Source organism: Telmatherina bonti (genome assembly GCF_933228915.1).
Source record: "Telmatherina bonti genome assembly, chromosome: 3".
NCBI classification, from domain to species: Eukaryota; Metazoa; Chordata; class Actinopteri; order Atheriniformes; family Telmatherinidae; genus Telmatherina; species Telmatherina bonti.
Window position 1 is genome coordinate 27,844,442 of NC_136621.1, and position 24,335 is coordinate 27,868,776.

At 39.1% G+C, this 24,335-nt stretch overlaps 2 protein-coding genes across 2 annotated transcripts in view; one reads left to right on the forward strand and one right to left on the reverse strand.

Moving 5' to 3' along the window:
• The window catches only part of lrba (LPS-responsive vesicle trafficking, beach and anchor containing), a 181,672-nt gene that overhangs the window by 104,369 nt on the left and 52,968 nt on the right, over window positions 1–24,335 (forward strand). The window contains exons 38-41 of the mRNA XM_079264531.1: window positions 2,329–2,472; window positions 4,132–4,268; window positions 23,066–23,183; window positions 23,388–23,490. Coding sequence (XP_079120657.1) covers window positions 2,329–2,472; window positions 4,132–4,268; window positions 23,066–23,183; window positions 23,388–23,490 — 502 coding nt within the window. The remainder of the gene's footprint in view (window positions 1–2,328; window positions 2,473–4,131; window positions 4,269–23,065; window positions 23,184–23,387; window positions 23,491–24,335) is intronic.
• Window positions 5,399–6,976, reverse strand: mab21l2 (mab-21-like 2). The gene has a single exon (XM_079264530.1). It carries the CDS (start codon window positions 6,819–6,821, stop codon window positions 5,742–5,744), a length of 1,080 nt encoding a protein of 359 aa, XP_079120656.1. The 5' UTR covers window positions 6,822–6,976; the 3' UTR covers window positions 5,399–5,741.

Genomic DNA, 24,335 nt, shown 5'->3' on the forward strand with positions numbered 1-24,335 from the left:
TATATATGTGTGTATATATATATATATATGTGTGTATGTGTGTATATATATATATATGTGTGTATGTGTGTATATATATATATATATGTGTGTATGTGTGTATATATATATATATATGTGTGTATGTGTGTATATATATATATATGTGTGTCTGTGTGTATATATATATATATGTGTGTATGTGTGTATATATATATATATGTGTGTATGTGTGTATATATATATATATATATGTATATATATATATGTATATGTGTATATATATATTATATATATGTATATGTGTATATATATATATATATATATATATATATATATATATGTATATATATATATGTGTATATGTATATATGTATATGTGTATATGTGTATATGTATATATGTATATATGTATATGTATATATATATATATGTGTGTATATATATGTATATATATGTGTGTGTATGTATATATATGTATAATATAAAATATACACATATCCTTTTCCCTTTTATGAATTGTAAATTGATCAATATGTATATGTGATATATTTAAATTAGGCTATCATTTATATAAGTTAATAGTTATCCAGTTTGATAATTGTTACTTAAAATTTAAAGTTTTCATTCATTTTTTTAGAATCATTATCAGCATCCTTTGAAATGGTTTCACACTTTGATGTATGGGGTGCAGCTGCTAAATGTGTGTCCACTAAAACTAAACCACAGTTTCACAAGTTAGTGTGTTTCTTATGCTTCTTTAGCCCCATACCCCCCCGATAGACACACACGTGAGCAGCTCTATTAAAACCGCAGGATTGTCAGATTGAAAATTGAAAAAATAAATAAACGGACAGGCCGAAAAGTTAGCAGCCTGTCATTTACATCCACGTTTCTTTTATGTCTGTGATAAGTGACACAACTTCTGTCAAGATACTTGTTCTTAGTTATTTTAATAGACTTGGCCAAACAAAATGCTGACTGCACATTGTTTGTGTTGCCTTTACTTCAGTGTATTTTACACTGCGGTTTCCTGTGTGTGTGTTTTTGTTTAATAAGTTGTATTTTTAGCATTCCAGCGTCGTATGTTGGCACTGTCTTAATACTGCCGCACTGCCATCCATGTTCTGTTTTTAAGCTCATCTAATAAGCCCCTTGTCCACTTGCTTGGTACGAACACAATGGCATGTGGTACATATTAGGAGAGCTGGTAGTAATTTCAGTGCTGCTAACTAAAGAATCCTCTGGGGAGGTTTAATTACAGGAAGGCCATTCTAAATATCAGCGAGCTGCATATTTTCCATGACAAGAGATTTTTTAGCCGTGCTCCTTCAACAGTTTCAAAGCGTAGCTACACGGTGTGGTTGTGCAGCTGATCTGCCCTCACTCTCAAGTGATGAGTAAAAAACCCTTCTGGATATGTGTTCAGCAGTTTTCACCTGAGACATTGTTGCTTCTACTGAATGGTTGGATTAGCAGCAGAAGGCTCAGACTGTGTTGTAAATTCTGTTTACAAACACAAAGGACCTGCCAGCCAGTCTTTGTATTGTGAGCTTGTGTCTGTGGATCTTTACCATGAACTGCTGGGAACTACAGGGCTCTGTAAATGTTTGCAGATTACCGTTTTTCCTAAATAATCCATGTGGAACCTCAAGTCACGTCCAGTTGAAATCAAAATGGTGTGAGACCCTCATCTTGGTAATCTTTGTTTACGTTGATGTTTGTTCTAATGCATGTTAAAAGCTGGACACACATAAAGAGCTGGGATTAAGATGATCTCATTTTATGTCTTACATTTTCACATCTTTAATTTCCCCCACACTGTACTCATGCCTCTGCAATCCGAAAAAACAATGGAAGTCGGCACTGCTCTACATGTTGAATTCAGGTTTAGAAACAGAGCTGATCAATGTTGAAAACAGGTTTATTAATATGCTAACACTGTATTAAAGCTAATTTTCTTCCCAGAAAATCAGCTTTGACAGACATGAAGACTAAACAGAACTGAATTCATAGAATAAAGACAAAAGAGATCATAACAAACCATAAATTGTGTTATGAATGTTTGATCATATGATATAAATCCTCAAAATTAAACTTATTATACTTGGATTTTATCTGTTGAACATGTGTGACTTATAAATATATTCATCTTCCTGCATCAACTTTTTGAATTCAATATATTTTTGTTGCTGTTGAATGTGTCATCAAACTCTGCAGTGCAGTAAAGTCAAACACATTTGATTCCTTGACTATGAAATCAATTAAACTCCATGTCTGACATCCCCTGCAACATTCTACTGTATCCTGCAGTAAATGTAAAATAAGCCGGCTTTTTCCACTTTCCAGCATCTGAGGAGGATATACTGAAAGGAAAGCAGTCAATCAGGAGTCAAACTCTGGGAAATCAAAACTCAGAAAGTGAGACTTCACTTGACGGAGACGACGACACTCTGTCGTCCTTAGAGGAGAAGGACCTGGAGAACTTTACAGGTAACCAAACAGCTCATCTTCTTCTCTTGCCTCAGTAATTCCCGCCCCTCCCCATACTGTCATGTCATTTTCTCTGCAGTCTAGACTAAACAAAGAAATGTCATCACTTTAATTTAAATTCACCTTAATGATCTTTTTTCAGTGGGATGCTGTTGTTTTACTTAATTTTTTTTTCAATATCAATGCATCAGAATCTTTTTATGTTAAATGGGGACTGATTATTACATTTTAATAAACTTTTTTCTGTCTTTTTTTTTAAATTTTGTTTTTATTTTTGTATGACTTGTATGGGAGCTTAAATGTAACTAATATTTCCATATTGATTATTTGAAATGTGACTTCTTAAGGCCCAGGCTTAATGAATGCCTTTACTTGTTGATCAGCACTGCCTCCAGTTTTTCTGTGTGACATTATTTCACTGACATGCAAAACGATGGGAATGAACTTCCCAAATGGTTTGCATAAATTTTACTATAGCAGTTTAACCCAACATGCAGCTTCAATAAAATTAGACTATTGTTCAGAAAGCAATCTGGCTTTGAATAAAACCTTAAGATCCCCTCCCCTTGAGCCTCTTGGCGTGATAAGACACCTAACACGGACTAAATCTGATCCAAATAATCGTGTTGTTGCTTTTGATATGTCATTTAAATAACCTAGTCTTAATTAAATATCACACAGTTCACTAATCGGATTGCAGGATAATCCGCGTTTTCTAATAAGACTCAGGCTGCTATTAAAATAATGCATCTGGGCGACATTAGGATTAAGCACTAAGCCTTGTTTAGTGGGGTTATTTTGCTTCATTCAACAACAACAACAACAACAAAAAAAAAAATGCATAGAAGTTGCGGAGATGTTCAGCTCATATTATAAAGCAGCTGTCTGCTCCAAGTGTAACCGAAGTGTGTGTGTGTGTGTGTGTGTGTGAGAACAAAAAACGGTTATTTCAGGCCACGGATAACATGTCTACTCACGGGGTTCACGAGAGGCATAGGAATGAATATAAATATAAATGTTTATTCCATCCGTCTGCACGAGTGTCATGGTGCTCAGGGAAATCAAGCCCGCAGCTCGGCAGCGCACATCTGCAAACACAATGCGTCATGTGCGCAGAGCCGGCTGGGCAGAGCTTCCACCCACAGCTCCCCTGAGCCGGACTCCCATTGTCATACTGGCATAAATTAAGATTGATGAGAGATGAAAGAGCATCCCCGAAAAGAACACAATCGATGCATCTGACGGACAATCGATTCTGACTATTTGCTGTTTGCCTCAAAGTTGTAGTCTGTAGTGTTTTTAAGGGGCCTACGAGTACTGCGTCATCTTATTTAGGCTCATTTTAAATTAATCGAGCATTCATATTAAAGATAAACGTTGAGCTTTTAATAATACTAAAGCTTTAAAGCAAAATATTTTGTTAGGTTCTAAAAATAACTTTAAAAGCTTTAACCTAAAAAAAAAAACAAACAAACAAAAAAACAAAACTCTTCCTTGAGTGTTTGGTTGTGTGTGTGTGTGTGTGTGTGTGTGTGTGTGTGTGTGTGTGTGTGTGTGTGTGTGTGTGTGTGTGTGTGTGTGTGTGTGTGTGTGTGTGTGTGTGCGCGTCTGAACGCTTGCGCTGCTTGTTGTTTTGAGCGGCTTGTATGTGCCCTGCAGGCCCTGTAAACCTGAGCACCAGCGCTCAGCTCGTGGCCCCGGCTGTGGTGGTGAAAGGCACCCTGTCCATCACCGCCTCGGAACTCTACTTCGAGGTGGACGAGGAAGAGTCCTGCTTCAAGGCCATCGATCCCAAGGTAAGGGGCTCGAGCTCCATTGGTCACATTTCAGATTGTCACACGCAGAAGCGAAATGAGCAAAAATAAATAAAGGAAATAAAAGGAAACTGTTATTTTTCCAGCTTTGTCTAAATATCTGAAAAAAAGAGCAATCATGCATGCATGTGGAGTTCACGCCATGCATGCAGTGTATTTTCTAATTCAATCTGGGAAACAGTTTACCGCCGCTGCTTCTATCTTTTTTTTTTTTTTTTTTAGCGACATGGTGAATTTAGTTGTTTTTGGTTTTTTTGTTTGTTTTTTAAAAAAAATATTAATCTTACACTTAATTTTAAATTAGTAAATATGTTTTGTATATGTTAGACAAAACGCTGATTAATTAGAGTAAAACTCACTAATTGTTTTTATTTTGAATTTTTAAATGTATTCTGATTATTCTGATTAGAAATAAATAACAAGAGGTGAACAATAAGTGAAGGTGAATAATAAACAATAAAATGCTGTTGATCAACAGGTGGTGTTGGGTGGAGTACCATAAAACTCCATAAAATTATTTGTTTTGAAGTGGGTGTGCTTGTCTACTTTTACACATTGTTTTATTTTATTAATTTATTTATTTATTTTTTAAGGAAAAAAAAAAAAGAATCCACCAGAATAAACGTGGCAGGTGAGGTGCCAGGATCTAAAGTTCATTATTGAAAATCAATTCATTAATCAGACTGAGGTCTTATTCCTGGAGGCCTCTGCTGTTGGGGCTGTTAAAACAGAAAAGTGGATGTTTGCAGGCCTGCATATGAGCACTAGTGTGTTGATTTACATTCACATGAGAATCCTGTTGAGCTCGTGACGCACTGCATTTAAAAATAACTCGAGTCCTGAACTTAGCCAAGCACAACTTATGATTTTACATTTTTGTCTAAAGCGTTTTTTTTCTCCCCCTTATCATTCCAGTGCTGACATTACTGTCCTCTGTGGCATTTAATTGCTGCTCTGTTGCTCTTCATTTGGCAACAACAAAACACAAGCTAATAGTCATCTCAGCTGTCAAAATACGTCAAAACATGAGGCCAAGTTTTAATTTAATTTGCAACATTTTATTAACATTTCTTCTGAAGTCACATCATGGAAAAAAAATGAACTTGGCACGCTACAATTTATTCTTTCACTTAACGGTTTTGTGCATATATTTAAATTAAAGTTTCTTCACTTTGTGAAAACATTGAAAGAAGACAACCAAAATGTATTACATTTATGGAAAATGTACCTTCACTTTCTCTGTGGCAGTGGCCCAATTGCTCCATTTCTGGAAAAAGGTTTTCATGGTTTGTTGCTGTATTGTTGCGTCACTGGTGTGTTTTTTTTGTTGTTGTTTTTTTTTTTTTTGTTTCACATTTCTCGGAGACTATTTGAATAATAGTCTTTTTTTTTTTTTTTTTTTTTAAATTGTATCCCAAAAAATGTCTCTTGGCGCTGCCTCGACAAAAACCACTTTTATAATTTGTCCAAACTTTTTGCATTGGTGAGGATTTCCCTCGCTAGTCTCCAAGTTTGCTTCGCAGCAGCCTCCAGGGCTGAGTGAGGCTTTCCCTGAAACAAGTCCAAGTTTGGCAAGAAGTAGTGGGGACATCTGCGGCACTGCAGACAGGATATGAGTTGCAGCAGGATACCATTCAGTCGGTCTCCGAGGCAAGACTCGTCCCAGTCCGTCTCTCTGGGGTGTTTCTCGCACTCGTACAGCAGCAGAGTCTTCATGTGGTAGTTGTTGAGCGGCTGTCCCGGGAGCTCCAGGTGACGGTCCCTCAGAGTCTTCAGGATGGACAGACACTTCTTCCTGCAGCCGCCCATGAGCAGCCTGTTCTCGGCCTCGCTGAACTGCAGGACCCAGGCGTCGCTCTCTGCTGAGCTCTGCTTCCCCGTTAAGGAGTAGCACTCTTTGGAGAGGAGGTTAAAACCCTCTGCTTTGACTTCTGCGACCCGGTTAGGACCGGGCCAGGGGATGTGGGGCATGGGCCACTGAGCTGCACTTCTAGGCCATATCCCAGTGCACTTAAACGCGGGGGTGATCTGCACCACATACCTCTCCCTGATCCGCAGTTTCACCTCGCTGGTGTCGGCTACCATCTTTACCACGTCACGGTAGCTGCATTTATCCACGGCCTGTGCCACCAGAGTCTGAAACCTAGATCGGATCTTTCTCGCTGAAAGGTAGCCCGAGGCGGTGATGAACTCGACCCACAGAGACATGCTCCTTTTCCGGCCATCACTCAGCTTCAGCACCGCGCAGCCGGGCAAAGAGCCGTCATCCACAAAGTTGAACACTCCCATCTGGTTGAGGTAAAGCACCACCTCAAACTCATTTGGGGAGATGACCTCCATCCCCTCATAGCGCGCGTCTATCTCACTGAGTGAGCTGATAAAACGGGGCTCCTGCACTTCCACTTCTTTCAGGACATCCGACACCACTTTGCAAACCTCCCTTATAGTCTTCGCAATGGCCGCTTTGCGCGCCTGGCATCTCTCGTTGTAGTATTTATTTAGCTGGTAAACCAGCTTTGCCTGCGTCGCAATCATGTTTGGGCAGAGGTCCGGGCTGTACACCGGAGAGTCGCAGTAAGTTGACGGATCCAATGCTTACCGGTAAAGCCAGAGGCAAATGCTTCCCGATCAGGAAAAATGTGTAATCAAAAGTTTTTTTTTCTTTCTCCTTGCTTTATGCAGCGGATGGACGTCAGTGTTAAGGAGGAGGAAACGGATAGGGATGCAACGCAGTAGCTTGCTAAATATCAGTCCAACTCATGAGCACTTCCAGTGCAGCTATGAAGATTCATATTCAGTTTCTGGGAGAGCATCCGTGCCGTGGCTTGTTGACGCTAAAGGTTAAAAACACCGTGTGTGAGCTGCGCTCATCCCGTCTAGGTGCTATTCTCTCCTCTGAGCCCCCGCTCACTTTTCCTCCACACTCCGCTTTGAGCTGAATTTGTGTAGTTTATGAATGGCTCCTTTACAAGAGTGAAAGGGGTGGGGCTTGTGCTCCTGCAATCATGTGCGGAGCTGTCAGTGGAGGCAGCCAATCAGAGCAGCCAGAGGGAGACGGCGCAGCGGCGGAGCTCCAGTCCGCCTCAGCGGCTGCTGGGCGCGCGGCGCTGCCCGGTGCTCTCCGCTGCTCCCAAGTCCACATAGGAAAACACATTTTAGATTACACACACAATCTGTACAATCTCTCACCTGAAAGTATAGCAATGTCTTCTTAGGACAATTGTTGTTTTTTTTTGTTTGTTTTTTACGCACAATGTCGCCTTGTCCGTTTTGAGGATTCGGATTAAATTACAATTATAAACTTTAGAGCTGCTGTCAGTCTTTTAATCGCTTTTTGTCTTTTTAGACTTACTTTCTTTTTTGGGGAAAAAGGGATTTTATATTTTGTTGTACTTCAACTAAAAACACGGCCACGTTTCCCTCACTGGCAAGTTTAATTTATCTTACGGCTTCTGGACGTAAGTTGCATCGTTTCAGTGTTGAATACTTGTGTTTTTACTGATTCGGTGTGTTTTCATTTGTTAGACATCGAACTAAAGGTGTTGCCAGCTGGCTTTGTTTATTTAATTTTCAGTCAAAAATAAAAAAGAATAAAGCAGCTGTCATTCGTTTATTTTTTTTTTTTAACATTTTCTAACCAGGTCGCCTCTATTTAGTTTTTTATTCTGAGACGCACTTTGAATTGGCTGCATCCGTGTCAATTAGTAGATTATCATCTTTTGAAATTTATTCATTTATTGCTACTGAATATGTTTGACTAACACCGTTTTGATCAAATATGCCAAATGCACCTGCAGCTAAACTTTACAGAATCGACTTAAACCAAATTCATCCGACAATTTTATCCATCGATTTTTTTTTTAAGTAAACAAATTGACATTTTATTGAGCGTTTATTTAAGCAAATACTGTGTTGAGTTCAATTGACGTTTGACCGCATCTTTTTCTAATCCTCTTTTACAGACACACACATGCGCGTGCGAACACACACACACACACACACACGCACACACATTAATTTTCCCGCATAGGTTTATCGCCATTAACCTTGTCTACTGAATAATTTAACCAGGGGGTCTTCACCAGTTTGTAATTGAAGTCCCTCATGTCAGGCAAACTTCATGTTGGAGAGCTAAATAAGCCATTACATCCTTCCACAGACAAGGGGCAGTGGTGTGAGACATACTTAGCCTGCACATGTAAGAATGGTGGGAAAGTAAAAAACCTGCAGTGAGAGCTTCATGTGATGCAGTCTGTGTCAGCGTCACTGCTGCCTGCTAACTCCCTTTCACATTCCACATGTTGTCTGCTGCAGAGAATTTAGCCAAGTCATTCGACTTTATTCAGTCATTCATTTAAAGAATTTTAGACTTAAAAATTGTCATTTCATCACATTAAATAACTAAAGATGCTTATTATTAGTGTTAAATATTTGGAAAATGCAAAAAGCCTCATTTGGGGTTTTCCAGACTGAGTCTGGCTGCTAAAGACGCATAATGTGAAACAGTTCATGTGTTTAATTTTTTCCTGCCGTTTAATTTCTTCTTTTTCTTTACGTTTGAAACAAAATTTTCTAAACTCTTATGAAATAAAGGAGAAAAAAGACATGACTGTATATTAAACTTTGGTAATGGTTTCAAAATGATTTTAGATAAAACAGCACAGTGATTCAGTCATGATTTCCAAATACTTACTCACTGATATTAATTAGCCAACAACGCAAAGGAGTTTGAAAAAAGCCACATGCATTAAGAAAAAAAGAAAAGATGAATGACTCCCGTTTTCCCAGCTGCCACATACTGGACTTTGTCATGAAGCCTTTTCCTTCCATGAAGATGAGGAATTGAGGAAATAAAGAAAGTTGTGGTTGCATTTTCTAACTATATTGTTTAGTTTGATGTGAAAATGACTGTTTGTCAGGATGAGTTCATCACTGAAAAATGTTGACATTTACTGTTTTTGCTTCACATTGCAAAAGGAATGCGTTTTATGTCGGACAAAGGCAGTGAGGAGACTACTTGGATTATTTCAAACTGAGCTTCCCCCTCCTCCTGCTTATTATTGTGTGTGTGTTAATCTTGACTTCCTGGACAGTTAAATGAACTTTTGGGTCAGTGAATAGGTGAAGTGTCAGATCAAGTCATCCTCAACAAGGAAACATTTCTGATGTGTTATGGCACTTGGTTTTGAAAGTGCAGGAAGATGTTCTCTCTAGAATTATAATAACATACATAGAGATGAGTGAGGCCATTAACACCTGGCTTTACAAAACTTGATTAATTATAAAATGCAATTTGGCATTTCTTCTGTCAACACACGATGGAGGAAAGCAGCCGTTATCCTAATCTGGCCTTGGAATTTTAGAAGAACATGAAACAAGTGAGAAAAAATGTTGTGCTGTTTGATTTTGGGGCGACTGTTTATTATCAGGCTCGTGGCTCCAGAGAGAAAAATCTGCACAACTTGGAGAGCAAGTGTCCAAATATTATGAAGGACATGCTAACTGTGGTTTAATGACATATATGGCAGTATAAAGTCACACTTTTGGAAGATGTTATGATTCAGTTCTGGTCTACATGTTGGACCACTTGTTCCTGAACAACTGTGTATATTTTATAATGTTAAATGAAATGGATACAGTGAATTGGATTTTTAGAAAATCCATGCTGGCAGCTGATGTGGAAAAGTCAGTTATATCTCAGGATAGGGCCATTACCTTGGGTATACAATATGCACATTTCCCTGTGTGCACATGTGGCAAACTGCCCACCACAGTTTTATGGTGGAAAACAGAAGCAGGGTCAGAAGACTTCTGGAGCAGTGTTGGAAGCTGAGCTTTTAACCTTTTTATCTCTGTCGGCTCCTTTTTTTTTTTTTTTTTCCTCCAAATAGTTCAGTGATCTCATAAGTGTGTGTGTATATGAACACGATGACAAGAACTAACCGATTGCCACTCAGCCATTCAACCATTACTTTATATCTCTCTAGAAAACAGTCAGTTATCTGTAGTAGCTGAAAAGTTTCTCTCTTGTTTGTACTGATTGGAGAAAGGCTCAGGAGCTTGTCAGAGACTTCTTTGGTGTAAGCCTGCGTGACTCCACGGTGATCCCCTCATGATTGTCCGTGGCTTTGCAAATCTCTGCCAGCTCATGAGCAGCCACACTCCTTCATTTCTTCCCTTTTATGCCTGATCTTTGTCTTTTCTCTTAGTTTTCAGCCTTTCTCCATCTCCTTTTCTAAACACACAAAGTTTTCTTTGTGGTTTGCAGTGTTAATGCAACAAAAAAAATATTTTTTTGAAGACATTTTGAGTTTTTTGTTACATTTTGTGTAACAGAAGGCATGTTTTTAGGGAAGTTACACTTCACTGGCCATTTAGTTAGTTTACTTCTTTTATCTTTTGAATCGTAAATATGAATCAGCAGGATAAACTGTTAAAATACACAAAGGAAGACTCCGAAATTAAGTCACTGAATATGAACTTTCATGTTTGTGCTAAGAGAAAGAATTGCAAACTCTCCTTTTCATATTTAAACTTTTTTTTTTTTCCTCTTGCCCTCATTTCTTTTGGGACATAAAGTACAGACACACATACACAATCTTATGTGTGAGTGTGTGTGTGTATATATATATATATATATATATATATATATACACACACACACACACACACACACACACACACACACACACACACACACAAGCACGCGCGCGCATACATATGTACTAACATCTACTGACATGTGAACCAATAGAGTACTTTTTTGATGTTCTTGTTCACACATTTTGTCACTGTCCACTATACCCAGATGAAACCAGCTGCTTAGCTCCACAGTGACTCAAAGAAAATCATCGCAGGCAGCTAGTTGCCTGGCTGGCCTCTGCATCTGCTCTGCAGATAGCAGACCAGATGAAGTCACAGAGCAGATGTGTTCTTGCTTGTGTGCGAGTCTGTGTTAAGCAGCACCCTCTCTGTGTTTAGACACAAGACATCAATATTAAATGTGGAGTTACAGTTGCAGAGACACTCCTGGAGACTGCTAGTATTGCATGTATGAGGAAGTGAAACCCACCCTGTCCTCCGGCTGATTGGTTAGCAGATATATTTGCATAAATCTCATTGGACAATATCTGTAACCCTCCCATCGCTCTAGTGCAATTCGACTTTTGCAATCTCAGTTTTCTGACAGGAAATCGCCGTTGGATTCTGCACTTTAAGAATGTGGTATGCTCATACCAGGAAATGATTCATTTGATACTCAAAAATACCATTAGGCATATGTTGGTGTATATTTGTCGTTTTAGTGGAAGCAACAAACTGCTCAACCTAATGAAAAAGCCACTCGCGGCTGAAAAAGATGTAAAATGACTAAAGCTCGAATCCAAAAGCTGTAATAACAGATCGAACGTTGGAAAATATGTAACAAATCTATTGAAATGCATTTGTGCTTTACTTTTATATGTTTTACACAAAGGTGTTTGGCATATGATGTTTTCCAAGTTGTTATTGAAAATACTGATGTGTAAATAAAGTCATTCTTGTTATTTTTTAAAAATTAAGAATATTTTCAGTTGAATACAATACATTACGAGAGAACGTTGGGCCACAGATGGACTAGCCGGGCCCTTTGTCAAATATTTTGTCAGCTAGAGGGAGGCTTCACAACTCTGTGAAAGTCTGGTGAGCAAAACTCTTGAGGAAAATTAATTCTGTGACTAAATGCAAGAAATTTAATTACAGTACAAAAGAATCAGATGTTGCAAAGACATCTGTTCACTTAAGAAACCAGGCTGATAATTGTTTTTTTAACTTCTACAAATTTAAAACAACAAAAAAAAAGTTTGCGTGCATCCCTTTGGCTTTCATGATAAGGAGTGAATACAAACTAGTTGGCATGGAAACCACATGTTACCTCACGAGATTGTGGCTCACAGTTGTTTCTGTTCTGAGAAAGCAAACAATCAACTCACTTTACTGACTGGCACCTTCCCTGATATGATACAATAACCCAGATATTCCCCTTGATGAAGATAATTCCTGCTGAACTGCACTCTCCATTTTACTCTTTTGTGTGTGTGTGTGTGTGTTTATCACAGCTTATCTTTCTATTTTGTCCTTGAAGTTTGTTGCAGGTTAGCACAGCTACTTCTACTAAATGAGAACCACTTGAGACACAATCTAATGCCTCTACCTTTAGTGCATTATTGAATGATAAATTCAACGAAGGAGTGATGATTTAATTAGGAGTGGAATACTTTTATGTTGTCAAAGTGCAGCAAACTGTCTCTCTGTTCCTCAAAAGCTGTCATTTATAGAGCAAAAGAGCCTGTCGTGTGGACTACTTGTTAGTGTTTGCAAAAAGTTTACAGTGAAAGCATGACAGAAATGTTTAGTAAAAGAATAATCATGAGTGCATCCCAAAGGTCAGAGTAGAAACTTAGAAAACCAGGTGCTAAAACCCCACTGAGAAGACATTGGTCACTCTAATTAGGGGGGCGTTGACACTTATTCAGGGTTGGTCTAACAGCTGAATGGCTGGCCATTCAATCACAGGAAACCACCCTGGTATTATGTAGCTACCAGTCCCATATTATTAAGCTCTCCCTAAAGTGTCAAACTGCTGCAACTGCATCCCCCTCACCCCCACAGCTCGCTTCGGCAAACCCTCACGGTCACCAGGGACGACCTTCGACTGGAGCTGCCAATCACAAAGAGCCATGGCAGATAGGGGTCTCTGAGAGAGGAGTCTATTGATTTTCCAGTTAGAACATAAGTAGTGTGTGCTATAGAACCTACAGACAGCCCAAGCAGGTATGTCATTATCAATGAGCCCATGAAAACTGATCCTCTCACTCATCCATATTGGCCTCCTTCCCTCCTTAGATTCTTCCCTCTGTCTCTCCTCAATTCTGTTCTAGTCTATTGGGCCACGCTGACGGAGCGCTTCCTGAGGTGGTCAATAAATCGCTCGGCCACAGTGCAGCAACAACTCGTAGAGTGATGGGTTAGGATGGCCTCCTTTCTCTTTCTGTCCCCTTATTTTGCCCCCTCGCTGATTTTCAGATACAGTAATTACAGCACCTAGTGGACACGAAATGTTTCCCGAAGAGAGATTGATGGCACACTATCGTCAATGCCGTTGTGTCTTGTTACACGTCGGGCACATTTACAAATAAGTTTTGTCTATAGTCTCTTTTCGTAACCCTTTTCTGCCTTGCCTTTTCCAAGATATATATCATAAATCTTGTGCAAAGCCAGCTCAGGAATCTCAACAACGAGTGGTAACTAGGTAGGACAGGTCAGGGAAAGACTGCTACCACATTGGTAATTACATAAAGAAGGATTAGACATAGTCTCATCTCACCAGCTAATGATGACTAATGCCTTCTTCTCCAATTCCTTTCTAGTCTCACACACACACACACATGCACAACCACCTCCATCTTGTCTCTCAAACAAATGTGCAGTTTGTGACCTGACTTTGGACCTTAACACAACCACAGACCACTGCGACCAAGACCTGGCTCTCACTTAACTAAACCTCTCAAGACAAAGAGCACCCGCCCCCTCTTTGCACCTGAGCCTAGCCCCTCCATCATGCTCCATGTCTGGGCTTGACTGGGCCAGTCAGGGGGCAGGTGCCTCCCCTCCCTTCCATGATTGATCCCCTCTCTCCATCATTTATTCCCTTCGTCTGCCTCTGACACAAGTGTCAAAGGCAACGCACCAGCCTGATGGATAGGCCTGTTTACGGATGCCAGTCTGCCTGGTAGGCCGCTGATATTACAATCAGCACCTGTGTACCTGCTGTTCTCACAAGCCTCTGTTATTCAGCTGAGGTCAGGATACACATGGCTCTGATTGAAAGATCGATGTCCAGCTTCACATGTTGGAAATTGGAATTGTAAATGCGGTTTTGTTTTGGCAGAGTTCTCTGCTGTATTCCAGATGATAAGACTACACCCATATGTCATACAGTGTGAGTAAACGTCTGTTGTTGAACTTCCTTTCTAAATTCTCACTTAAAGCCAAGATGGCTCATCTGGGTTAATATTAAACAAGGGGAATAATTCCTGAAAAAGAGTCCAAGATAATTTCAACTTTGCTTTTTTTCACTGAGGTAAAATGACGATACAGATGTGTGTTACGTCAAGACATGTTGTGTGAGAGAACAGAATATCACTGTGGTGAGTTCTTTCGCCTCCAGATCCATTATGGTTAATGACCCGTCCTGTCTGGTTTCAATGGCATAGGTACATTCTGTGGATTATCTACTCATCCAAGACTGATTTCTGTGGTGCATCATCACAATAGAGCTACATTCTGAAGGAGGATGGCTTTAAAATGAAATGCAGTAAAAATGCAAAGTACTTTTAATATGTAGACAATCTTTACAGTTCAATAACTTTGATCATAAACATCTATGTGCTATTTTCATGGATAAATATGTTTATCGTTGCACCACAAATTTTCTTTTCAATTTTTTTTTTTTTTTTTTAATGGCTTATGCAAATTTTGTTTCACACCAGCAATCACAAGCATATTAAACCTATCAGGCAAAAGAAAATGCTGAAGCAAAGTTAAATGAAAAAGTAGGATGTGTAAACCTTTTATTTTCTTTTGAAGTTTGTAAAGCTTACAAGATATTTTAAAACCCACAGTGGACTAAATTACCATGTGTAGACATGTTAGACAGAAATCATGGCGAAAACTGAACAGGTGATATCCATGGACTGCAAACTACCTGAATGTATTTTAGCTTCCTTAAAATGGTTGTTGAGCTTTTGCCTTTCAGAACTTTTTTTTTTTTTTTTTTTTTTTTTTGGTTTAATGTGACTTCTCTCTAATGCTTGTTTCCAGAGGAAAACAAGTGCATCTTTTCTGCTCAGCAATAACCTACAATGGGAAATTTAGCTTGACATTGTAAACCAGGTGTTGCTAAAGAGTTGCTCGTGTTCCAGTCTAGCTCATGTAGTGTCTTGATAAATGAGTAAGGATGTACAAAAGCCACTAATTAAAGTGCCAGTATGATAGTTTAATAAAACATGTCTGCAATATTAAAATGGCTTCAAGCTTGATGGAATGAGCAGAAATACACTAACGTGGTTACTTATTAAACTCCCATTGATAAACATGTAGCTCCAATTGAGTCACCTTCAAAGTCTCAAGGGTCTCCACTTTCTCTCTCTCTCTCTCTTTTTTTTAAAAAAATATTTTTATTTTTTCTACAATCCTTTTCTCTGCTTTGGACAACCGACCCCAAATTCCCCAAGAGGGGTGTACACTTCACCCCACACCCACTTAAGCTGGTGACAATAGCCGGATTAGAGAAGAATTTACTCCTGCGAAGCCCCACACCAACCCCAGAAAAGACCATCCATCTCTAAATGGTTAAAATAGAATACCGAAGGAAAGCGGGGAGAATGTGATAGAAGCCGGTCAGCGATCTTAACCTGCCGGATATTTGCTATGGTAGCTTATGGGGACAGCAGAGGACCAATGGCTTTGAGTCTTAAACAGCTCCAGAGCTTCGGTGGTGGCTCTGGGCTGTCTCCTTAATTTTCTTAGTGTCAGTGAAAAGTATGAATGTGCATGTCCATCTTTTTCTTAGTGTTCGTTGTTTACTGATGTGCTTGACAAATCAAATAATGTTGTTTTTCCACTTAGTTTCATTGCAAAGATCAAATGAATTAGATTAATACTTTTAAATGAAAGCTAGGACTTTAGTCGGACCAGTTTGATGATGCAGCTCGGAGATCCTTGTCAATTTGTGGATGTCTCCTGCATTTCACACTTCTTTTCCTTTCAGTTATCCGTCCTTTGTTACCCATCACCTTTGAGCCACCAACAGTCCCTTTGTGACCCCTAGTCCATGCTGCGATGGGTGGAAGGGAAATGCTGACCTTTAGCATAAACAACAAGATAAGAATTAAGCAAAAAATTGTTCACCCTTCATATAAATTCTACAATTTTGAAAATCACTCCTGGTGCCATGCTTAGTGTTTAATAGTTTGCCACTATGGTATCTTTTACATGTGAGGGTCCCCCTAAGGCTTTTGTCTTCGTATTTTCTTGCCCGGAGCTGAATGTTGAATGAGTCAACGGACTGAAGTCTTCTCTTCCAATTAACCCCAAAAACCACTGCAGCATTTTCCTAAATCCACACGACTCTCTCGTTTTGTCCCCACTTCAAAAAGGCTAAGCAGACAAAGAAAGGGGAAAAAAAGGCTAACCTGTTGGCAAATAGTGAAGAGGGCCAAAAAGGGGTTTAATCCTTATTAGTCTAAATTCAGACTAAGTGGCCCCAAAGATCTTTTCAAAGGGGACTTTCTTCAGGGTGTGCAAAGTCTTGCTGGGTGACGTTTGGGGTTGAATACTTTGAGCCTTTAGGCTTCATAACCCTACACTTGCAGCAAGCTGGGCTTGTTTATTTAGCTTTAATTCTCTCACACTCCAGCGTTGGTTCTTCTTAGCTTGTGTTTATTTTATTTATTTTTTTTACCTTGTAGTTTGTTTTACTTCCTTCAAGTCAAATCGAGCATTATGTGTGACCAGTGATTACATCTTGAATTAGTTACATGATAGTAGAACAATTGAGCCTATCAATCATTGGAGGAAGTAAACTGTCTGAGCTACTGGTGCTGAAGTCTGTTGAAGTGTGATATTCAGTCCTTTCTTTCAGTGTTGTCTTTTATTTGTACGTTTACTTTTAATGGATATATTTGACTGTATGTTGAAATAGAAATGCATCTATTTGTTTTTAGAAATTTGAACTTACTCTGGAAAGTTGTTGATGTAAAGGTTCATAGCTGAATATGGCTATAACACATAGCTGAAGGGAGATTCTGTCGCTCCTTGCCATGTCTTTGAGTGTATTAGGGTAAGAAAAAAGTATTTGACTAAACACTGTCCTTACAGATCAGACAATGAAAAATGATGCAGTTTGAAAAGAAATGGTTATTTTAAAAACTTTCATATCAGGGCGCCTTGTGGTTCTAGATAATTTGCTTTTTAGATGTTGAAAATGACACAAAGTAATTTCCAGGCTACAGAGCGCTCCTGAATCTAAGCCACAACTTTACCGAGCATGAAGCAGCTTTATTTCCTTCTTCAACAGCAACATCGATCGCATTTAACTTAAAGTTGCAACATTTGCATTTCTCTGTGTGTTTTCAATGATGCACAAAGTGAATCGTTAGCCAATGAAAATCCAGACATTAGCAACAGTGCTGTTTAGGTCACAGGATTCAAATCATGTTAAGAGTTGTGACTTATAGCCCAGAAGTTATGGTACTATTTAATGTAGAATTTTTGACTCAATGACCAGAACTTTAATAGACTTGGGCTATTTATAGGCTTTGCTTCAGTATTTCTTATTTCGTTTCGTGTGTAAAACCAAAACCCCCCTGCATTTAAGTGAAATGAGATGATTGCAGGATGATCATTTTTAAGAACTTCACTGATGTAAATGATTACATTAGTTGTGTTTGATCAGTTTAGATTATGTATATGCTTTTTTGGATGGATAAAGAAAACGTGGTCAAGGCTAATTCACAGTGTCTTCGTCTGCTTGACTAAAAGGTTAATAGTTTACTAGATCCCAAAGACTCACAGGTTTCATATGTGGCCAAATGCAAGCATCTCAAATATTTTAAATGTATGGACTGAGCATGGTTACTACACAGTCAGTCAGTCGAAACATTGTCCTGCTTAGAAACCTTCTAAAAGAGACAAGAAGCAGAAGCTTAACATTGGGTCAGCTTCAGTATAGCTGACCCAAAAGATAGCATGCATAGTACTTGGTGTGGGAGCTGAGTGAGACAGAGCAGACACACATGCAGTCCTGTAAAACTGAGTATATGGTTTCCAGCCTCATGGTGTCACTTAAAACTTTAAGACTATTTTCTAAAGTTTCTTAAACCATTTTTCTTCACATCTATGGTGTTTATCAGCTGACAGCATAGATGAGAAGCAGTTTGTCCTCAGCACATTGCTGACTCACTCATTTCATGGTCGTGCAACTTCTTTTATGATCCCTTTCTACTGTTTTAAGTTGCCCGATAGTGAAACATTCAGTAAGAGTCGGATATTTAAATGGCTAACAATGAGGGCCACAATCCTGCAGATTTTCGACGTATCCCTGCTGAAATACATCTGGCTCAAATTAATGAGTCATTGTGTTGAAGTTCATAAGCCGTTAGATCCATTTTATTCAAGTCAGGTCTGTTGCAGCAGGGTTACATTGAAAACCTGCGAGACAGCGGCGTCGAGGGGCGACTTTAGACAACCCTGATAATCAATTTGGACGAACAGGGTTTATTTGCTTTGACACATTTCTGTTTGCTTGCAAAGATCATAGAACACATGGCCAAGCAACACCGGTCTTATTGGCGGTTGTCTAAAAGACACGCTTGCTTGGACACTAAGACTCGAGGACAACTGCTAAAGTATGAAAGCTAAGTTGTGTGGCTCCACTATCTGGATGTCATATGGTTCCAGCTTCTCATGGTCTGAAAGCTTTTTTTTTTGTCTTGTGCGCCTTCTTCAATTCATGGTGTGCCCAACCTCAGAAACACCTCATAAGCCATATACTTTGACTGAAACGTGCTTCTTCTCAAGTCTTTCAAATTAAAATGTTCATCCTCAGCTTCCAGTTGATCCTGCTCATTCCACCATCTTTTTTTTTTTTTTTTTTTTCCCTTGCTATCACTCAATCTCTGAAACAAAATCTCTCTTAATTGGCTCCAGAGGGCTCGGGGAGGCTTTGTGTCAGTGTTGATGAGGGTCCTGATTGGTCCAGAGGCTCGGATAGGCAACAGAACCTTGTTAGTGTGTCGGGGTCCTTTGCTTGCTCGTTAGTCCGATGAACTCATTTACTGATGGGGGGTGACAAGGTCTTGTTTACCAGCATGGGATAGAGGAAAGTGGAGGATAAGACGTGTGTGTGTGTGTGCACAGGGTGGGTGGGGGGGGATAGGGAAAACATGAAGGGCTTTTATAAGAGTTATATTTATAGATGAGTGTCAAAACACTGTTAAATGTCAGCTTGTGTTTGTGTGTACCTTTTTCTTCATTTGCTGTTGTCGTAAAAGTGTTGTTTGTGTCTCGGTCCACTGACACTCTGTTTATTGCAGATTGCTTGATTCTGTGGTCAGCCAATTGAGAAATGGTCACAGGAGCACAACGCTGATGGAGCCACAGCGCGTGCATTGATTTCATTTTGTGCTTGTGGTGCTTAAAAGAAAAGGGCAGTTTGATTTTTGTTAATACATGACTTGAAAATCTGCATATTCTTTGTTTGCATTTGAAAGTAATTTTGTGTTTTGCATTTGGAGGTGCACATGGCTGATGTTCTTTGTGGGGAAAAATGCAATATGCATCTCTACATGCTGATCAGTTTTTGTTTTTTATGCATTCTATCAAGTTCAACTAATCCTGCTTGTGTCATGTCTCTATTCTGATGTTGATGGATCACCTCTCTTCCTCCCGCTCATTAATTTCATCACCTTATCTCCCACACCACTTCATTTGACCAAAAGGTAATAATAAATCCCTCATCCATTATCCTTTAACTGAGGCACCCATGTGGAAATACTTAATAACAGGCAACAAATTGAACTTCAATCACCTTTTTTTTTTGTTTTAAGGATGCACAGTGCATCAAAGAGTATCTGCACATATACATGTGCCATTCATCAGATGTTGTTAATTTAAGCATTTCTTTATAGGACATTGCAATTTTGTTTTTTCTATTTTACTGTATTTTCATATATTCTCTTACAAATAAGCATCATTGGTAACTAGCATTGTCTTCTCTCCTCTTAAACACAAGCTGCTTATCAGTCCGAAAACACACACTCAGCCTGCCCAACAGCGAAGGCAGTTGAGAGCATCATCTATCTTGAACCATATTCCTGATAGTTGCACCATTACTCCCTTTTTATTTTCTTTAATTCAGGGAATTTTCAATTCCGCTTAATCTCAGTATTTCTCCATGTGGTGTTACCTGTGTTTAGTTAAGATGACTTGGCATGGAAAACAAGGGCTTATGGAGAAGTTTCACTGGCACAGAGCATGTGTGTGTGTGTTTGAGTGTGCGCTTGTCGCTACACACCGTAGCCACAGTCACCCGGTCCCTCTTCATATGTCCCTCTTCATTCTGCTCTCTTTTGGGCGTCTGACAAAGACAAACGACAGTGCTTCAGAAATGGGCCACAGCTCGACGCACAAACAGGTTGAAAGGAGGAGGGAGAGACGGAGAGAAAGCCTCGCAATCGAGAGCTGTTCCTTTGTTTCCTGTTTGGCTGTGTCCTCTCGCGTGACGCTCGGGAATTGATCTAGGAATTTGCCAGCGCTGAATCCATGGATATTGTTCCGCTTGAAATAGAATATCAATAAAACTGTCACTCATGTTAAATCCTGATCAATCTGATGTCCCATTTGAGAAATCTGATTCTATTTTCATTCCTGCTTATATATTTTTTAACATTTAGTGTTTTTTATTTTTAGACAAATGCAGTTATGAGACAAGACCGTCATCCCTTCCTTGCTACTGTAACATTGTCATGTCTTTAAACCTGACTGGCCAGTTTCACCGTTAATATGTCACTGAAGAAGCTTTAGCAGCCATAACTCCAGCCCAGACAATAACCTCCACACCACTGTAATTTATCCAGACATGGTCAGAACGGCTAAAGCATTACAGCACCGACAGTTTGTCACAAAGGTTGTCACACACTCAGCTTTTTCATCTGCAATGGAAAGCCTGCCGTTGATGGGGACAGTGATCTTGGGAACATAGAGCGCTATTTACAGCAATCCAGAAGATTCATGCTTCTGGGGAAAAATATGATATCTGGCTGCCTCCACAGCTGTCTTATCTGTCCATGAAATCAGGGACAGCAGCTTCATCAGTTCAGTACCAGGCATCTTCTTGACAATCCAATGTGAGATCTGAGCGTGCAACGGAAGATGAAATGAATCAGCCACTCCCTTTTGCGGGTGGGAGGTTACACTTTCAAGTATTCACACCTGAAACCAGGAATTTCAATTTTGATCCAGTAAATGGAAAGAGCTTGTTAAAATGCAATGTTAGTTAGAGATGTAGTAATATAACACACACGTGAATTTATTCTGTCTTTATATATAATCTCGTCATGTCTGTTGGGTTCTCTATCAGGTTTGACCGCTTTCATAAATTAAAAAATATTTCAACTCAGAAAAGGGAGTACATTTAATTATGTTATGTTGTAGTTGTAAATATCATGCGGTTGTGTGCTTACCCAGAATCCACCCACTGAGAAGTCTGTGTTTTGGCTCCAAAGACATGCATTCAGCCTCAGTCACACATGTACATCATATAATTTGACCAAAATTTGACTGATATCTGCAAATATTTTTATACTATACAATCTTATATGTTTATGGGTCTTCAAAAAGGAAAAAAATCCGTTGTATTCTTATTCAACTTTCTGTTTTTCTTTGTGCTAGTTAGCCATTTCAATTTGCCTGAAAAAACAAGCAAAAAAATAAACAGATTTTTAGGAGTTGTTGGTATTTTCATTTTGGTCTTTATTCCGATACCTTGTATAAAAAAACAAAATTACGATTTTATTTATTTTATTTTGTTTACGATTTTTTCATTTTTATTATAATATTAATTGAATTGATACTGACTTGTATTAGAAAACACAATTTCCTTAATAATGAAAAAAATGGTGAATTTGGGGTTGGTCTGACCTCCTGTGACTGGTGCGGATGTTTAAAGATGAGAGGCCAGTGGCTGCAGCCCCAGCCAGCTTCTGCAAACCACTAATCCAGATTTAATTGAACTCCAGAGACTTTGAAGCGAGTCTGCGATGCAGGCAGGTCTTACTCCTCTGAGAGACGGTGAGAGAGATGCTGTCCTCAGTTAAGGGTCTCAGCTGTTTCCCTCTGCTGTCGCCTGCCTTTAATGAGCTCCTTTAACTTAACACTAGACCTCGCTTGCCAGCTCATATTTGAATATTTCTGATTAATAACGCTCCTCTAAACCATACCGTGACAGCCTTAAATGTTCCTTTTACCTTCGTAGTGTATTCCTTCATGCCCTCTTGTCAGCAGATGCTTTTGAAAGTAGAAGCAGAGGGTGAAACAAAAGCCTAGTCAACAAAGCAGTGCTAAGTAGGTTAGTAGCAAAACTAAATGCTGGATTAATAGGTGCAAGAATCACAGGGACAGGGCTAAACATCTGGGTCTGTCAGGCACTCTGACGGGCATCAGAACAAGTCACTCTGACAGCCACCACAATCTCCACAGGGACAGATTAAGCCTACTTCATCTGAGCATTTTTTTTTTAAATGAAGAGCTTGGTAACATATCTGTCCTTTAGTTTGGTTACCTTCATGGAAATAACATAGTTGTAATGCTAAAATAAAATAGCCTCTTCAGCTGTCACATGAAAGTTAAATCAAAATAGATGATCTTTTAGTGGACTGAACATGTCCTTCACTCCTTCCGCCTGAATAGTCCCCTTTCTCTTGCTAAAAGAATCTCTTTTTCATTGAGGCTGATCAATATAAGACATTAATCGTGCTGTACAGGCGGTCATGCCATCACTGGGTGAAAAATGAAGTAGCCCTGCATTGTCTGTCTTTTTCTTCCCTCTCGCTTTTCTAACCTTTCTTGTCTTTTTTTTTTTTCTTTTTCATTTCTTTTAATCATTTTATTTTTCACATTGCTCCATTTTTAATTCACACCCCTCTTTTCTTTGGTGTTTCTCTTCCTCCCATCACTCCCAGATTTTGGCTTACACAGAAGGTCTTCATGGAAAATGGCTCTTCACAGAGATTCGGGCCATTTTTTCCAGACGCTACCTGCTGCAGAATACTGCTCTGGAAGTGTTTATGGCAAACAGAAGTAAGACAGTCACAGTTTTGTGATATATTCAATATTTAACATTTGTCTTTCAACACTGATACATTATATCTGCATGCTTCGGGTGCTTTGCTATGAAGCTTTTTTTTTTTTCTTTTTTTTTTTTTTAAATAAAAGCACCTTGAAATGTGTGGTCCTCGTGATGATCCTTGAACTTACAGGACTTCTCTCTGTGCCTTCCTGCAGCAGCCGTGATGTTCAACTTTCCAGACACAGCCACAGTAAAGAAGGTGGTTCACAGTCTTCCTCGTGTCGGGGTGGGCACCAACCTTGGCCTTCCACAGACCAGGTCAGACTTCTACTACCGCTGTTTTCTGGCATTTATATTTTTAACACTTGATTCTAGTCACTGTGCAGGTCTATGCATTGCATTGCTGTACTTCTGAGCGTGTCCGTAAAATGTTATTGTTTACATTGTTGACTTGGGTTTGGTCTCTCATCTGTCCGTCCATCCCACTCTCGCATCATTTAATCTTTTAATAGTTTCACAAAATCATTGCTGTAAAATTAAAGCATATGTTAATGCAAAGTATAAAGTTTCAGATCAGATATATGTTTAGGTGCAAATTATCAGTATGATATCAATTTAAATATATAATCTATCAGTTATCTTATTTTATTAATGAATTAATTAATGAACTTTATATAACACAAAGTTGACATATGGCAAGATAACAGTAGGACCTTTGCAGTCAGTGCGAGTAAGAAAGGGCATCCTGTAATGAGTCATTGAAGTATGGAGTGTGTGCACATTACATACACAAGACTTAGCGTGAGAATGTGTGCATTTTTGTTTGGCCCATTAATCAAACTAGTTTGCAGGCTTCCTTGTGTCTTCAGTAGTGAAGGGAGGCCCACGCATCAGCCCAGAGAAGTAGCACTGCCCAATTTTCTTTAATGTCCATGACTATTGTCAGTATGATTTATATCATTGCTGTGCTTTTCAAAAGCCTCATTTTTTGTCCTTAAATATCCGTATTTGTTCGTTATGGACCATGTTTGTGTGATAATAAAAAGTTCGGAAAGTCAGGAAACCTACTGAAAAGTTTTTTAATCCCTACGATTAGCTCTGTAGAATTCATATCATGTAGTACATTCTAACACTTTGGAGAGGGGGGGGGGGGTTAATGACTA

Excerpts from the sequence above, each read along its gene's own strand:
- mab21l2 (XM_079264530.1), bottom strand. The coding sequence starts at position 6,821 with ATGATTGCGACGCAGGCAAAGCTGGTTTACCAGCTAAATAAATACTAC.